Source organism: Pseudophryne corroboree, chromosome 2 (genome assembly GCF_028390025.1).
Source record: "Pseudophryne corroboree isolate aPseCor3 chromosome 2, aPseCor3.hap2, whole genome shotgun sequence".
NCBI lineage: Eukaryota > Metazoa > Chordata > Amphibia > Anura > Myobatrachidae > Pseudophryne > Pseudophryne corroboree.
In genome coordinates, this window is record NC_086445.1 from 946,954,648 (window position 1) to 946,973,072 (window position 18,425).

General features: G+C 42.4%; 1 protein-coding gene across 2 annotated transcripts in view; it reads left to right on the forward strand.

Annotated features, from left to right (window-relative positions):
- Positions 1-18,425, forward strand: part of POU1F1 (POU class 1 homeobox 1) — a 34,799-nt gene that overhangs the window by 8,043 nt on the left and 8,331 nt on the right. Inside the window, exons 3-5 of one of the 2 annotated variants that reach the window (XM_063956304.1) lie at positions 1,987-2,100; positions 6,497-6,730; positions 9,957-10,121. In XM_063956304.1, the coding sequence (XP_063812374.1) occupies positions 1,987-2,100; positions 6,497-6,730; positions 9,957-10,121 (513 nt within the window). Of the gene's footprint in view, positions 1-1,986; positions 2,101-6,496; positions 6,731-9,956; positions 10,122-16,323; positions 16,718-18,425 lie in introns of those variants that run through there. The other variant, XR_010241544.1, reaches the window with a different exon arrangement.

Consider the following 18,425-nt stretch of genomic DNA (forward strand, 5'->3'; position numbering starts at 1 on the left):
GTAGAGTGACTGGGAACCCCAATTAGTGCACCGTGTCCCCTCGCATGACTCTCTTCGCTCGCCATGCTTTGGGCAAGGTGCCTCGCTTCGCTCGGCCCAGATTATCGTTCCAATCGTAGTCCACGTGGATCGTTAAGTATGAAAAAGTAAAAAACAAGAGTTTTTTTAAAAAAAACTCATGTTGACCTTTTGACCTGTCGACCTAGCACATGTCAACCTTCCAACCCTGTCGACCTAGTGACTGTCGAACTATAGTGGTCAACCTTAACATTCAGACCGGATCCCGCAAACAATACAGTGTATAATTCACATGCCAATTAGTCCCCAGGTGATCAACCCAACACACATCAGGTTTGTGGTCCCAGTCAGTGCATGCATTGTTTGCAAACTCACCTTATGCAGTCTTTTTGAATACATGTGAGAGATGGTACACATAACTTACCTGTAAATACATACAACAGCAGATCCAATTTTCTGTAATTATTTCAGTTTCAGATTCTGCTCCCTGTGCTCTCTCACTCTCCTGTTCACTGCTTGTTATAAGCACACAGGTGGGAAGCAGAAACAGGGAAGGAATTAGATGACATTTGATATTTTTGGATTCCTTTTATCTTTCATTTAATGATATATAAGTACTAGCACATTCATGAATCTCATGTATGGCAAGTAAACATCCATGTACACATCATATGATATAGGTTTACCTATTCTAAGTATATCAGACAGGGTATACGACCATACACACACACACGACCATTTCACACTATGAAATTTGAGGGACACAAGATCTCTTGATGTATTGGATACATATTGTATATTTTATAGTTTTGTTTTATGTGTTGCAAATGATTTATATCACATTATTATTGATATCACTAGCAGAGGCATAGTACACAATAGGACTCACCATACAGTAAATACCAGCTATTTAATCATAATTGAATAACATAGTAAGTTTTTAGAGTCTACAATATGTTCAACATTTTTCGCCATTTGTATTACATCTCAATGATGCTTTCTTTTAATTGAGAAAGGCAATTCTTCTTTTTCTTTATTAAAATAATGCAGTACAGTCATTGGTCATAGTGGTTCACAGGATAGTTTCATTTCCAGAATATTCCTCACCCAAACAGTACACTGGCTGATACATTCAATATTGTGCTGTTCAAACTCCTTTTTTCATTTAATATCTTCTTCTGTTACTATGTACTGGCTTTCAGGACAAATGATAACTTATTTTAATGAACTAGAATTAAAGTTCTATTCTATTATATGTATTAAGAGTGCTCCAGAAAAAGAGTCTCCTCCTTGAAACATAGGTGGTCATTCCGAGTTGTTCGCTCGCTAGCAGTTTTTAGCAGCCGTGCAAACGCTATGCCGCCTCCCACTGGGAGTGTATTTTAGCTTAGCAGAAGTGCGAACGAAAGAATCGCAGAGCGGCTACAAAATAATTTTGTGCAGTTTCAGAGTAGCTTCAGACCTACTCAGCGCTTGCGATGACTTCAGACTATTCAGTTCTTGTTTTGGCGTCACGAACACACCCTGCGTTCAGTCAGCCACGCCTGCGTTTTTCCTGGCGCGCCTGCGTATTTTCGAACACTCCCTGAAAACGGTCAGTAGACACCCAGAAACGCCCTCTTCCTGTCAATCACTCTGTGGCCAGCAGTGCGACTGAAATGCTTCGCTAGACCTTGTGTGAAACTACATTGTTTGTTGTAATAGTACGACGCGCGTGCGCATTGCACCGCATGCGCAGAAGTGCCGATTTTTTGCATGATCGCAGCAACCGAAAGGAGCTAGCGATCAACTCGGAATGACCCCCATAAGCCCTAGTATAAAGTACATACTTACATGGTATAAACATATAGGTACAGTAGCATAGGGGTAGCCTTACTTTTGGTCAATTGTAGAACAAACATACAAATATCCTTAACATTGCTGACGTAAATTAAAAGCTTTTAACAAGATATTACTATATATTCCCAGGAATTAAACCCACAGCACCAGAGATGTTATCTGCAAGTATTTCCCAAACAAGGATTTTGCAGACCTGCAGTATGCCCCTTTCGAGTGTGGTAAATGGAGTGAGCACCTTACAAGGTAAATTGTTTTGGAAATGTGTCAATCACAGCTATGGTACCTTGTACTGTAACATCAGTCATGGTGGACCCCTTTAAATGGATTTTAAACTTCACTTTGATCTGTGTCCTTTCCCATAAGGCTATCTACAAATTTTTAGTAAGATTATTTGCAAATATCTATTCTTATTATTATTTTTGCCATATGGCTGAAATATAGCATATACATTATTTAGACAAACTGCTTAACTGCAGCATTTATGCTCCACTGAAAGATTGCAACAACACGCAGTGACAACCGCTGTCTACTGGCTGAGGTCTGTTGTAATAAATGAGTTACAACTAGTAGAATGAGGCTACTAACGTCCTGACAGATTTTATTGTTAACATCTGACTGGAATTTATTCAGAAAAGCAGATAGGGGAAAAGCATTTGTAAGTGCTCTATTTCTGTAGTGCAGCTCTAAAATATTTTCCCAAAATTAAAAAATACTCCACTTTATTTGACTAAATTAATGGAAGCAACATGTTTATGGTATTTAAAATGTACTTTCAATTCAAGTGTTTATATTTTAAAAATGCAGTCTGGAGAAATTGGTTAAACTGGTTTGTATTAATATAAATTTTTAACATTGGCCCTCATTCCGAGTTGTTCGCTTGCTAGCTGCTTTTAGCAACATTGCACACGCTAAGCCGCCGCCCTCTGGGAGTGTATCTTAGCATAGCAGAATTGCGAACGAAAGATTCGCAAAATTGCGAATAGAAATTTCTTGGCAGTTTCTGAGTAGCTCGACACTTACTCTGCCACTGCGATCAGTTCAGTCAGTTTCGTTCCTGGTTTGACGTCACAAACACAATCAGCGTTCGCCCAGGCACTCCCCCGTTTCTCCAGCCACTCCCGCGTTTTTCCCAGAAACGGCAGCGTTTTTTCACACACACCCATAAAACGGCCAGTTTCCGCCCAGAAACACCCACTTCCTGTCAATCACACTCCGATCACCAGAACGAAGAAAAACCCTCGTAATGCCGTGAGTAAAATACCTAACTTTTGAGTAAAATAACTAAGCGCATGCGCTCTGCGAACATTGCGCATGCGCAGTAAGCGACTAATCGCAATATAGCGAAATTCGGCAACGAGCGAACAACTCGGAGTGAGGGCCATTGTTCTAAAATTGAATAACAAAATTGCTACAACTTTTTTCTCAAAACTGTACAAAACCCTTTTTTTTTTTTTATCATTCCCACCTTTCTAGCAGATTCCCCTCACATAAACTTGAGATAAAAAGCAACTCTTTATTCTCATCTCACCAAGGGGTCTATTCATGAAGAAGTGAAAAGTGTGGTGAAGTGAGCCAGTGGAAAAGTTGCAAATGGCAACCAATCAGCATTGAAGTAACATTTATAATTTGCATACTATACAATTGTACAGAGCAGCTGATTGGTTGCCATGGGCAACCTCTCCACAGGCTCACTTCTCCACTTTTTTCACTGCTTCATGAATAGATCCCCATATATCCATTAAGAATTTTGCCTAAGCAGCTACTGCAATTTCAATGTTATAGCACTCATATAAGTGCATCATTTGCAACTATGCATTGTACCAATTATGCCAAAGTGATCTGCAAATGTTATACATATACTGTAGGACTTGGATCAGTGTTAAACAGGCACATTTTATTACATAATCAAACACATTACATTTAAATCAAGGGTGTAACTAAAGCCATCACAGTCCATGTGACTACTAGAGGGGCCCGCAGCAGAGAAGGGGCCTGTTCCAGAGGAAAATATGTGCCTTAATATACAAACTAAGGCGGGGGGATTTATCAAATCCTGGAGAGAGATAAATGGACATATGTACTAAGCTCGGAGAGAGTAAAGTACCAGCCAATCAGCTCCTGACAATGTTCAAACACAGCCTGTAATGTTGCAGTTAGGAGCTGATTGGCTAGTACTTTATCTCTCTCTGTTTTATCACTCTCTAAGGCTTTAGTACATCTCCCATCTCCCTCACAACTGAGAAAGTTGCTCATAGCAACCAAGCAAGTTTTGTAATTTTCTAGCACAGCCTGTAAAATGACAGTTAAGCTGGGCACACACTGGCAGATATATCAGCCAGTATATCGCAAGTCCGTTGCTGTGTGTGTACCCCCAATATGTCTGTGAATTATGTTATTCACGGACATATCACATCAGCCCTGCAGCAGAGCCGATGCCCGATATATCTTCAGATATACTGTATTGGCGCATCTGGCTGTGTGTACGTGCAGTATGTGCTGCAGGGCCAGGGACCGCCGGTGACTGACATCTCAACTGGGCGGGCACATTTAAAGTGTCAGGCATGACACATTGGGCGGACAATTGGTAAGTGTGTATCTACTTACTAATCATTAGATAAGTCGGCGGGTTGGCCGTGTTGGCCAGATGTGCACCCAGCTTTAGAAGCTGATTGGTTGGTACTTTATCTCTCCCTAAGGCTTGATGAATCTCCCTATTTGGGCTTGATTCTAAGGGGGACATTTACTAAGCAGTGATAAGAGCAGAGAAGTGAGCCAGTGGAGAAGTTGCCCATGGCAACCAATCAGCACTGAAGTAATATCTATAATTTGCATACTATAGAATGATACAGAGCTGCTGATTGGTTGATGGGGCCACTTCTCCACTGGCTCACTTCTCTGCTCTTATCACTGCTTAGTAAATGTCCCCCTTTAAGTCCCATGTACCATAGTGAACATACACATCTTTCCAAATCTCTGGATGTATTTTGGCTATTTCGCTTCATCCGTGAAATTTTATTTTTGGTTGTCAACTAGGAAGCAACTGGACATATGCATAGAAGATAACCTTCTTGTGATAGTGTAGTAAATGTGTAGCCACAATAACACTTTATTCTAAAGCCCTGTACACACAGAAAGAGATGTGTGCTGAGCGATCTATCAGTGACCACTCAGCACACATCTCTCCCCGCTCAGCACAGCGCGATGTATGCTGAGCGAGGGAGGTGGACGGTGGGGGCGCAGTGGTGAAATGAGCGACCTGCTAGATTGTGACTGCATGCAGGCCAATCTAGCACCACGGCTGCGCATCGCTATTGCTGTGGGGGATACACACGGAGAGATCCGTGCTTAAGTTCTAAGCAATCTAGTCAGATTGCTTAGAATTTAAGCACTGATCTCTTTGTGTGTATGCCCTTAAGACTTGCAGAGCCTGGGGGGATGCCTGTTTCAGTAGTATGTCTTGAACCTAACATGGGGTAAGTGTGAGTGCCAATGATAGTCATTATGGCTGCTCTGACGTAAGGCAGAGAAAGTGGGGTGGTGTGATACATATTAGAACATACGTATAACTGCATTAGCAATTCCTTTGCAATCTAAACACATTGAGACCTGCGTGTAACTCCGAGGAAGAATGGGTACACATCAAAATGATATTTTACCGGATGACTGGCCTACATATCGCACCATGCGTACACACCGCATGATGTAGTGATGATGTACCATGCCGAGCTGAATTTAGCAGCATGGCATCATACACAATATCTTCTGCTATTCAGCACAGCCAACCAGAAGACATCATTAACCACTTGCCTGGCATGGTCGCATCAGATGCAACCATGCCTGCAAGTGCTCTATCTGACCTGGTCGCATCCTGTCAGATAGAGATAAACTTCCCTCCGCTGCTGCCTCCCTGCACTCTTTCCCTGTGTCTGCTGTGCTGCAGATCACTGCTGATCGGTCAGCACGGCAGGATCCCCCCTCCAGTGGCTGCAGACAATGACAGCTAGTGGGGAGAGTTAATGAACCCTCCCAAGCCACCCACAGACCCCCCCCCCCTCCCCCTGTATACCTGCAGGCTGTCCCAGCTTTTTAAAATGAAGGCCGCGATGATCGCGATGTTCCCGTTTGATGTTTCGATGTTTGGAAAAATATTTGAAAACATTTTTTTGTTTTTTTTTTCCTTTTTTTTAACTAAAATCATTTGGGATAGGGTTAAAGTCATGTTCTTCACCTTATTCACTCATAAAAAACCTGACAATTTCGGAGCGGTTTTCGGCAAAATAAATCGTCAGTTAAGTGGTTAATGACCCATAATTGAGGGTGGACACTGAACTATCTGCACAGTTTGTCATTCCAGTTAGCCTGGAAACATCAAATCGTGCCAGTGTCATCCTGTTGTGTACCCGGCCTAAGGTCCTTAATGAGGAGATTATAACGGCACATGTAATTCATGTACTAGATTGCAATTAGTATCCTGTCCTATTGGATACTTGCTGAATGATTTTGTAATGGTGCATAGAGGACAACAGGGTGGAGACATTTCCAGTTACACTCATGGTTTTAATGCTCTAAATGTCACCCTCTGTATCACATGCAGTAATCCAGTAATGGGAACCCCAGAGTTTCTGCCTCCTTTCCACAGGAGTCCATACAGGCACCCTCCCTCCCTGCCTGATGAGCGCTAACTCCTGCACGTTGGGACACGGCTTTGCCCCAGTACACCAGACTCTCCTAGAGGATGTCACAACCACGGACTTCAAGCAGGAGTTCAGGAGAAAGAGCAAGCCCATCGAGGAGCCCATAGACATGGATTCCCCGGAAATCAGAGAGCTGGAAAAGTTTGCCAATGAATTCAAAGTGAGAAGAATAAAGCTGGGTAGGGATCGCTACAGGACATATTACCATTATGGGGGAAAAGGATTGTATGGAAAATTTGAAATGATCTTATGCTATACTCAGGGTCGGACTGGCCCACAGGTGAACAGGGGAAACCACCGGTGGGCCCTACTGCCTGTGGGTCCTCCTTCTCCTCTAGGGATCAAGTTCCAGACTATCCTAGTGCACTGGATTTATGCATTATACATATGTTACATTATACTTCACAATACTTTTGTTTATTATATATTTACCAAGGGGAACAGAACATGTAATGGTTAGCCAAACCTCTGTGGTGGATGGCCACGCCCCCACTGGAACCTGGCTACACCTTTAAGCATGGGCCCCCTACAGCAGCATCCCCCGGTGGGCTCTTCATGCCCCAGTCCGACACTGGCTATACTTGGTGTAGACAGGGGCATACTAGGCGCTGGAGGTGAAATAGAAAGTGGTGAACCCCCCCAGTGGCTCCAACTTACACATGTGCTGACGACCTAGCAACTTGCCAGTGGTACATCTGGGAGAATTAAGATTCCTTATTGCAGCTAATTGTAGCTAGAAGGAATCTTTATTTTAGGGTGCTGGGGGGGTTTAATCAAAGCTCTGAGATAGATAAAACTATGGCCCACATACACTGGTGCGATATGGCATACAATCATGCGATTTCGACAGCATCTGTGCGATCAATCACATGATTGTATGCAGATGTTGTGCACTTTGCGACACGATGCACGGGCACGCCGCTAGAATGTCACATCTTAAGATATTAAGTGCTGCACTTAATATTTATCGCATCGCAGTGCGATTGCATGTGTTTTTAAAAACACATGCGATATATCGCACTGCGATGCGCGACGGGCACCCGCCGGGAGCGGCCAGCGGCAAGTGTATGGGGTACATAAGAGAGATAAAGTACCAGCCAATAAGTAACATAGTAACAGTTTCTGAGGTTGAAAAAAGACAATTTGTCCCTGAGTTCAACCTGTTAGTAATCTCCTATACTGTGATATTTTAAAACTAATATTAACTGTGATGAATGTTTAGCTGTTTTGTCTATTCTTCTTTTATTTAATGTTTATGTTTTTTGTTTTGTTTTGTGGGTTTTTTTTTACTTTAGTACATGATTTACCCCCCATAACCCTGTATATACTCATCCATTAGGAATTTATCTAGCGGTAACGAGTCCGCCATTACTACACTATCAGGCAGGAAATTTCAAATACGTATTGTCCTTACTGTGGAGAAACCTTTCCGACTCAGGCTGAGAAATCTTCTCTCCTCTAACCTAAGCGGGTGTCTGTGTGTCCTTTGTGTTGATCTTACCAAAAACAAGTCCCCGCTAGCTCTGTGTATTGTCCCCTTATATATTTGTAAATGTTAATCAAGTCCCCTCTTAATCTCCGTTTTTCCAGTGTAAACATGCCTAGCCTAGTAAGCCTTTCCTCGTATTCTAGCGTCTCCATCCCCTTAATCAATTTGGCTGCCCATCTCTGAACCTTTTCTAGTTCCAGTATATTCTTTTTATAGTATGGTGCCCATAATTGTGCACAGAATTCGAGATGTGGCCTCACTAATGATTTATGTAATGGGAGTATAATAACACTCTCATCCCTTGCATCAATTCCCCGTTTTATGCATGATAATAACTTGTTTGCCTTTTTTGCTGCATTCCTACTTTGTGTACTACTGCTAAGTTTGTTATCTATGTGAACACCTAGATCATTTTCCAATACAGAATCCCCTAGTTTTTCCCCATTTAGTGTGTAAGTGGTATGTTTGTTCTTGCTACCAAAGTGCATAACCTTATATTTGTCTATATTGAACCTCATTCTCCATTTTGCTGCCCATGCTTTCAATTTAAATAAGTCGTTCTGAAGAGACTCAGCATCCACCTACAAGTTTATAACAAATACAAAAGCATCACACAGCGGCAATGTTTTTGTACTTGTGGAGTAACTCTCAGCCAGCGCAGCTCCTGCGGCTGGCCGGGAGTAGATCGTCGCTGCCACTGGCCGCATCGGCTGCGTGAGACGTCACGCAGCCGTCGTGGCCTGCCACCCCAACGATCTGGCCATGCCTGCGTTGGCCAGACCGTGCCCCCTCCCGTCCAGCGACCGCCTCTGCCTGTCAATCAGGCAGAGGCGATCGCAGCCCTGCTACAACCTTTGGCTGTCTGGCATGTGCCGGCGCACTACGGCGCCGGCACAGTGGGGACCCGTTCGCTCGGCTGCGATAAAAAGCAGCGAGCGAATGGGTCAGAATGACCCTCTACATGCGTACAGTTTTAGACGCATGCGCAGTCTGTGGCAAATAGTCAGATGCATCTGTTTTTTCACTTGCGTCATGCTTTAATTACTAGCTGAGTACAATAGGCATCCACAATGGATTTGGTATGAAATGCTGGTGAGTATTCTAACCCTAAACCTAGCCCTAACCATCACCCACCCCTCCCACAGCCTAAACCTAACCGTCCCCCCCATAGCCTAACCCTAACCATTTTCCTCCACCACAGACTGACCCTTGACATCCCCTCCCGCAGCCTAACCCTAACCATCCATCCCCCTACAGCTTAACCCTAAACATCCATCCTCCTACAGCTTAACCCTAACCATCCATCCCCCTACAGCTTAACCCTAACCATCCATCCCCCTACAGCTTAACCCTAACCATCCATCCTCCTACAGCTTAACCCTAACCCCCTCACATCCTAACCCTAACTATCCCTCAATCCTAACCCTAACCATTCCCCTCCACCACAGACTGACCCTTGCCATCCCCCTACAGCTTAACCTTAACCCCATCACAGCCTAACCCTAACCTTCCCCACAGCCAAACCTTAACCATCCCTCCCCCCACAGCCTAACCCTTACCCCCCAGCAGCCTAATCCTCCCCTTAGTGCCTAACCCTAAACCTAACCCAGTACAAACGGGACCCATCAGCATTGTGAGCATCAGGATTCCACTGTCAGGCTTCTGATTGTCAGAATCCAGAATGCCAGGGTCCTGGCAAGATCCCATCCACAACCCAGCGTTGCAAAACTGGAAAGATGTTGCAAACCAGATCAATAAACATGTGCTGCTGTACTGTCCATTATTTCTGACTAGTGCCGTTATATTTTCTTGTTACTTTAGTTGTCTTTTTAGATGTTGCTATAATAAAACAGAAGTACCTGGAATATTGATCCTCTTCCTCCTGACACATATACCGGTTTATTAATCTCAAGCAGGTTACACGCAGACAAATGTTGGAGAAGCCCTGGCGGCCGTGCATGGCTCAGAATTTAGCCAAACAACCATCTGCCGCTTTGAAAATTTACAGCTCAGTTTTAAGAATGCCTGCAAATTAAAATCCATTCTGTCCAAGTGGTTGGATGAAGCGGAACAAGTTGGAGGTACTGTAGGAGGACACCCTTACACCTTTTTCCACTCATGATTATTTTAGAGTAGAGTCTTTCTGATAAAATAAGAATAACACGGCTACATGTCAATGTTATTGTTTTACCTGACAACAGATTTGTGAAGCGGTTTTATTGTACCTGACATTGTATTATTCCAAAGTAATGTCATTTTATTCAATAAAAATCAGTTTGACAGCAAAAAATAGTTTAAATAAAACACCTGGTTAAATAAAATCCATATGTAAGGGGAAAATATCCTGTTTTAAGGATTCAGGGAACTGAGTCAGTTCGAGCTAATGATAGCAAGCCAATATTAACCAATAATAATAGTTCCATCAAAACAGAAGGACTTTTAAAATTTAAGTATAAAATATATAGTATATACCCACAATGCTTCGGGTATTCTGGTAAAAATGTTATTGCTGCAGACTGGAAAAAAGAGCCCCGTCCCCTGCCCATAAGGGGGGTGAGGTCTGGGTGCTTACAGTCATCATTACATTATTATGCAGCCTTAATTTATATATCTTCTCAGCAGGGGCGTTCCAACAGAGGAGGGGGCCCATCTGCACCTCCGGGTGGGCCCCCTGCTGTGCACGGCGCAGTAGTCTCCAGCATTTGCTGAAGTCTACTGCGTAGGTGCTCGCCATGTTCCGGAGACCAATTTAACTACTGCCATGATTGCAGCACCCAGCAAGTATTCAAATAGGGGTGCAGTGTATGCGGTGTGGGCCCCTCACCCATGGAGCCAGGGACTCGTGTGCACCGCACACACTGCATCCATTATAGAAACACCAATGCTTCTCAGCTGTAAGAGAGTTATAGCTCTTCCCAGTGAACAGTTTGGAAGAGAGGCTTAGTGGCTAATTCAGACTGGGCAGTGATCGCAGTCTGAATCCTTTTGTGGAGTGCACACGCTTCTTGACATCACACGCAGCCACCGCTGTCGTGACAAACAGGAGCTGCGCTGGCAGGGAGCTACTTGCCAGGTGCAAAAGCATCGCCGCTGTGCTATGCTTTTGCACCTCTGCGGGGAAGGGGTCAGGGCCTGACATGCGGGGCGGACTAGCCCTGTGCTGGGCGTCCCCCCGCATGTCAGATTAAATGATTGTAGATGTGCTAAATTTAGCACATCTACGATCAGATCTGAATCATCCCCTTAGTCCGAAAGTCAAGCAGCCAGTTAGAGCTGTGAGAAAATGGAGGGGGTGGGGCTTCCCTGCAGCTCTCTACTGAGCGTGTGCTAGACTGATACCATAGGATATTATATAACACTGCAGATACAAAAATAATACTAATATCGGAAAATTAATAATAATAATAATAATAATACTTTATTGTCATCAATAGTTCAATGAACAATCAACGAAACTAAAAAGCAAGCATATACAGAGACCATAAAAACAGAACGAAGAGAGCACTCCTAAACCCAAGACATTCCCAATTGTCAATTTATCTCGGTCCTATCTGGTTTAACATGTTTATTGCTTTTGGGAAAAAACTACCCCTTAACCGGTTTGTCCGACAAAGAATAGAACGGTAACGCCTATTAGATGGCAACACAGAAAACATCCCCCCATTTGGATGAGATAGATCTCCCAGAATACTTTTCACCTTAGTGAGGAGCCTTTTTTCATATATGTCCTGAATACAGGGCAGGCTGACTCCAATTACTCTACTTGCAGTTTTAACCACTCTCTGAAGGGACTTACGTTCTATAGCAGTACAGTTTCCAAACCATACTATAATTCCGTATGTGAGGACACTCTCTAAAATTGCTGAATAAAAGTTTACTAAAATCTCCTTACGTATCCCTGCCATGCGCATTTTCCTCAATAAAAACAGGCGTTGTTGAGATTTTTTAACAACACATCGTGTATGGATACCCCAAGACAGGTCATTGGAGATGTTAATACCCAGGAATTTAAAGGACTCAACTGTCTCCACAACCTGGTTATTTACGACTAGGGGACAAGAAGGCTGCATGTGAATTTTCCTAAAATCTACAATCATTTCTTTTGTTTTTTTTTACATTTAAAATTAAGTGATTAGTTTGACTCCAAGCTTCTAACCTAGCGACCTCAGATCTATATTCTGACTCATCGTCCTTACTTATTAAACCTACGACTGCGATATCATCGGCAAATTTAATAATGTGAACTGACTCCGAATTTGAATGGCAATCATAGGTAAACAGAGAGTACAGCAGGGGACTCAGTACACAACCCTGAGGCACCCCTGTACTGATTACAAGTTCGCTTGACAGGGAATTGTACAATCTAACAGATTGGGGCCTGTTAGTCAAGAAATCCAAGATCCATCTACATACAAAGTTATTCAATCCCAACTCAGATAATTTAAACACTAATGATGTTGGGATTACTGTATTAAATGCCGAACTGTAATCCACGAACAAAATTCTCGCAGAGGAACATGTGGATTCTAGATGGGTAGCCACACGATGAATCAAGGTGATAGCAGCGTCATCTGTCGACCTGTTTGCTTTATATGCAAATTGAAAAGGATCCAGATTGGCTGGGATACTTTTTTTTATGTGTCCCATAACCAATCTTTCAAAGGCCTTCATTATAAGAGATGTCAGAGCAATTGGTCGGTAATCGTTTGGCTCACTGGCCTTACCATTTTTGGGGACCGGGACAATAATAGATGACTTAAAACACTTAGGCACATGACAAGTGGCAAGAGAAAGGTTAAAAATTATAGTAAAAATCCCAGCCAACTGCTCAGCACATGTCTTGATAACATTTCCCGGAATCCCATCTGGGCCGGGGGCCTTACCTGATTTAGAACTGGCAAAGCACCGTCTGACAGACAATTCATCCAGTACCAGGGGCTCCGCGTTCTCCAGATTCCCATCCCAATCTACAGGGGAAACAGCCATGCTATCAAAACGAGAGTAAAATATGTTTAATGTCTCCCCTAGGGAACTGTCAGCCTCTTTATGAGAGGGGTTCTTATTAACTTTGTAGTCAGAGATATCTTGAATACCTTTCCACAGACTTTTTGCATCTTTATCATTTTTAAACTTGCTTTCGAGTTTAACAGAAAAGGCCCTTTTTGCCTCTATTATACCCTTTTTTAATTTTTGACGGGCAGCCCTAAAAACATTTTGGTCACCAGATCTAAAAGCTTTGTCTCTCTCACTTAATAAGGTTCGAACCGTACCATTTATCCATGGTTTATCATTTGCGTAAGTACGAACACACTTTTTAATTGTTACACTCTGTATGCAACAACACACATAACCAAGGACCATGGAGGTAAGGGAGTCCACATTCACATTATTATCATCCCCCAATGATTCTTCAATGAACAACCCCCAATCAGTAAATTCCAAAGCATCCTGAAGTTTCTGCATTGCCCCCTCAGGCCAAACTGTAATACTAGTACTAGTCGGCCTAAACCGTTGGACTACGGTTTTGTATGCTGGAACCAAAAATAGGGACATGTGATCAGAATGACCAATATTGGGATATCTAAAAGTCGCATAAGCATCCTTAATATTACAATAGACATGGTCCAACACATTTCCCCCTCTAGTAGGGACTTTAACATATTGATAGAATTTTGGTAAAACTACCTTCAATCTAGCCTGATTAAAATCCCCTGCTACTAAAAGAACCCCCTCAACATATTTAGTTTCCAGTTTAACTATAGCAGCGTGCAAGATATCTAATACAGATTCTACATGAGCAGAGGGAGGAATGTATACGGCCATTACCAACGCCACTGAAAATTCTCTTGGCAAATAGAATGGTCGACACTTAACCACCATATATTCCACATTTACAGAGCAAAAAGTCGCAACAAGACTGGCATCAGTACACCAGTTATTATTTACGTATACACATAGTCCACCTCCTCGCGTTTTCCCAGATTCCATGGTTCTGTCTGATCTAAATAATGATCTATCTGTAAGCTGAACTACAGAGTCCAGGATAGAGTCATTCAGCCATGTCTCTGTGAAAATCATGAGAGAGCAGGTCTTTAAAGGGGACTTGTTTGCCAGTCTCACATGGATCTCATCCAATTTGTTCGTAAGAGATCTTACGTTTGCCATAAATAAACTGGGAAGCGCTGGTCTATAGGGGCACAGATAAAGTCTTACCCTAATACCTGCTCTTTTACCCCGCTTTTGCTTCCTCTCTCTCCGTGGTCTGCGTTTCCATCTGGGCTTGCATACCCTCCAGGGACTAGGCATCCTCCATTCATGGGCAGAGTCTTGTTGCTCAGGCTGCTCGGGCTGACCAGATTCCAGGCTGTAGCAGCTGTGGTACACCACAGACTTATATATGAAATTTCTCTCTCTCTCTCTCTCTCTCTCTCTCTCTCTATATATATATATATATATATATATATATATATAAGTCCAGTAAATAGGAGCACTCACCAGTCTTCATAATAATCTTTTCTTTATTAGCAGCAATTCATCAGACAGGGGGTATAATCGACGTTTCGGTCCCAAATGGGACCTTTTCAAGATCATGTAACATAGTGAGAAGTCCCCTTATATACCCTAAAGTGACCCTCCCCCTAATTAACAAATTACCATGCACCCAATGTTCATATCTAAAAGCCAAACACATAACTAGACATGCACAAACACCACATAGACAAACACAACATTAAGATATAAAAAGTACCATATTAGGTCATGAGTCCACTGTGTTACCGCTGATAACAGGGCGTGCGTTCCACTGTGCGCCGCACTTCTGGTGTCTGGAATGCAAGTTCCGGACACGTGACCGGAAGTTTGCGGTTCTGCACTGAAGTTCTGTATCCATTACCGGTGCTGCTAATAAAGAAAAGATTATTATGAAGACTGGTGAGTGCTCCTATTTACTGGACTTAAATTGGAATTGATGGATCACGATAATTCATCACTTTATGGAAGTCACCCCAGCATATGTGGATAAGGCCAGAGTGTGGACTGTTTTGGAAGTATATATATATATACAGGTTGAGTATCCCTTATCCAAAATGCTTGGGACCAGAGGTATTTTGGATATGGGATTTTTCCATATTTTGGAATAATTGCATACCATAGTGAGATATCATGGTGATGGGACCCAAGTCTAAGCACAGAATGCATTTATGTTACATATACACCTTATACACACAGCCTAAAGGTAATTTTAGCCAATATTTTTTATAACTTTTTGCATTAAACAAAGTGTGTCTACATTCACACAATTCATTTATGTTTCATATACACCTTATATACACAGCCTGAAGGTCATTTAATACAGTATTATTAATAACTTTGTGTATTAAACAAAGTTTGTGTACATTGAACCATCAAAAAACAAAGGTTTCACTATCTCACTCAAAAATGTCCGTATTTCGGAATATTCCGTATTTCGGAATATTTGGATATGGGATACTCAACCTGTATATATATATATATATATATATATATATATATATATGTAGAAAATATATATACAGCGCCACTTGTGGGATGGATTCCAAAATTATGTCAAACTGATTAAAAAAGAGAAAATCTTTGAAAACACACACACTCCCTTGTTATAGGTGTCTGCCACCCCCTAAAAATGCAATGCTGGTGGAGTAATGCTAAAAAGTATGGAAAAAGTGGGGGATAGGGGTACCGGCGACCTGTGTTGTTTAAAAAGTATGTACTAAAAATCTTTGAATTTATGAGCCAAAAAATATATATAAAAATAATCCAATTTTAATAAAATATAAAAGTTAATAGATAAAAAGTACAAACTTTCAAGAGATAAAAAGTATATAAATATAAGGTAGGAGATAAGACTTAGCTTTGAAAATAGGCAGGGGGTCAGTGCAGGGAACCCAACGCGTTTCGTCACATATGACTTCTTCAAAGGGTAGGGACAGAATGATTCCTTAAGCCTATTTATACCCTTACATACTAGGTAAGGAGTTGTGACATCACAGGTGGTCAGGTGATTCAATCTAAAGGTCTCACATAAAAATATACATGATGGTGGTTTTGAAACATCACAGCAGTCTGTGGGTGACATTAGGGGCATATTATCATCTAAAACGAGTGGTTTATAAGTTCAAAAGGTGTAAATATACTATGTGGGAAGGATTAGAACATCAAATAGCGGCACTTCCGCCACACTTCCGGTGACGGAGGCCGCGGGTCACATGACTTCGGGCACTTCCGCCCCACTTCCTGTGCGCGTCTGCGCATGCGCCGGCGGCGAGACCCGGTCTCTGTGTCTATGTCAATATGTTCTGTTGTGTCTCCTCAGTCTTTGGTCGGGGTTCTCTCCTCCACGGCGGCCATTTCTTTGTGCGGAAAGTCCATAGGAATCAGAGGAGTTGCGGTGGCCATTTTGTTGGAGTTTCAGGAGATCCATATTCATTTCATTTAGAAATATCCATGGCAACGTTTCCATGTAAAAAATAGAAACAAGCAGTTGGTAGTAATCCTTATATTGGTGTTTTTTATCATAAAACAACAGTTGGCAATATCAAAACAACCCATAGGCTAATATTGAGTATGTATATAATTTATAAACTTATAATACAGTGATCCGTTTGAACTGTCTGACAGGGCTCTCTCAGGTGAATCTAAGGTGAGGGGGAGGTGCTTATACCATATATGTATACTGCAAATTAGCTGTTTTAAAGGCCTTTAATTCCAGCACATTATGTAAATCTATGCAAAGAACAAAATCTATAAAAAAGATAAATAATAGTAGATAATAATTTATTAAAAATGTTATATTCATTAAATATTTCAGTTTAAAAAAAAAATTTTATTAAAAATTTTTTTTATTAAAAATTTTCAAAGGACACATTTAGTCGTGGGGGTGCCAAGTGTTGATACACCTTATACACACAGCCTAAAGGTAATTTTAGCCAATATTTTTTATAACTTTTTGCATTAAACAAAGTGTGTCTACATTCACACAATTCATTTATGTTTCATATACACCTTATATACACAGCCTGAAGGTCATTTAATACAGTATTATTAATAACTTTGTGTATTAAACAAAGTTTGTGTACATTGAACCATCAAAAAACAAAGGTTTCACTATCTCAATCAAAAATGTCCGTATTTCGGAATATTCCGTATTTCGGAATATTTGGATATGGGATACTCAACCTGTATATATATATATATATATATATATATATATTTCTCTATCGTCCTAAGTGGATGCTGGGGTTCCTGAAAGGACCATGGGGAATAGCGGCTCCGCAGGAGACAGGGCACAAAAAAGTAAAGCTTTTACCAGATCAGGTGGTGTGCACTGGCTCCTCCCCCTATGACCCTCCTCCAGACTCCAGTTAGATTTTGTGCCCGAACGAGAAGGGTGCAATCTAGGTGGCTCTCCTAAAGAGCTGCTTAGAGAAAGTTTAGCTTAGGTTTTTTACTTTACAGTGAGTCCTGCTGGCAACAGGATCACTGCAACGAGGGACTTAGGGGAGAAGTAGTGAACTCACCTGCGTGCAGAGTGGATTTGCTGCTTGGCTACTGGACACTAGCTCCAGAGGGACGATCACAGGTACAGCCTGGATGGTCACCGGAGCCGCGCCGCCGGCCCCCTTGCAGACGCTGAAGAGAGAAGAGGTCCAAAATCGGCGGCTGAAGACTCCTGAGTCTTCATAAAGGTAGCGCACAGCACTGCAGCTGTGCGCCATTTTCCTCTCAGCACACTTCACACAACAGTCACTGAGGGTGCAGAGCGCTGGGGGGGGCGCTCTGAGAGGCAAATAAAAACCTTATTAGAGGCAAAAAATACCTCACATATAGCCCACAGAGGCTATATGGAGATATTTAACCCCTGCCTAACTTCAAAAATAGCGGGAGACGAGCCCGCCGAAAAAGGGGCGGGGCCTATCTCCTCAGCACACAGCGCCATTTTCTCTCACAGAAAAGCTGGAGAGAAGGCTCCCAGGCTCTCCCCTGCACTGCACTACAGAAACAGGGTTAAAACAGAGAGGGGGGGCACTGATTTTGGCGATATTGTATATATATAAAAGATGCTATAAGGGAGAAACACTTATATAAGGTTGTCCCTATATAATTATAGCGTTTTTGGTGTGTGCTGGCAGACTCTCCCTCTGTCTCCCCAAAGGGCTAGTGGGTCCTGTCCTCTGTCAGAGCATTCCCGGTGTGTGTGCTGTGTGTCGGTACGTGTGTGTCGACATGTATGAGGACGATGTTGGTGAGGAGGCGGAGAAATTGCCTGTAATGGTGATGTCACTCTCTAGGGAGTCGACACCGGAATGGATGGCTTATTTAGAGAATTACGTGAGAATGTCAACACGCTG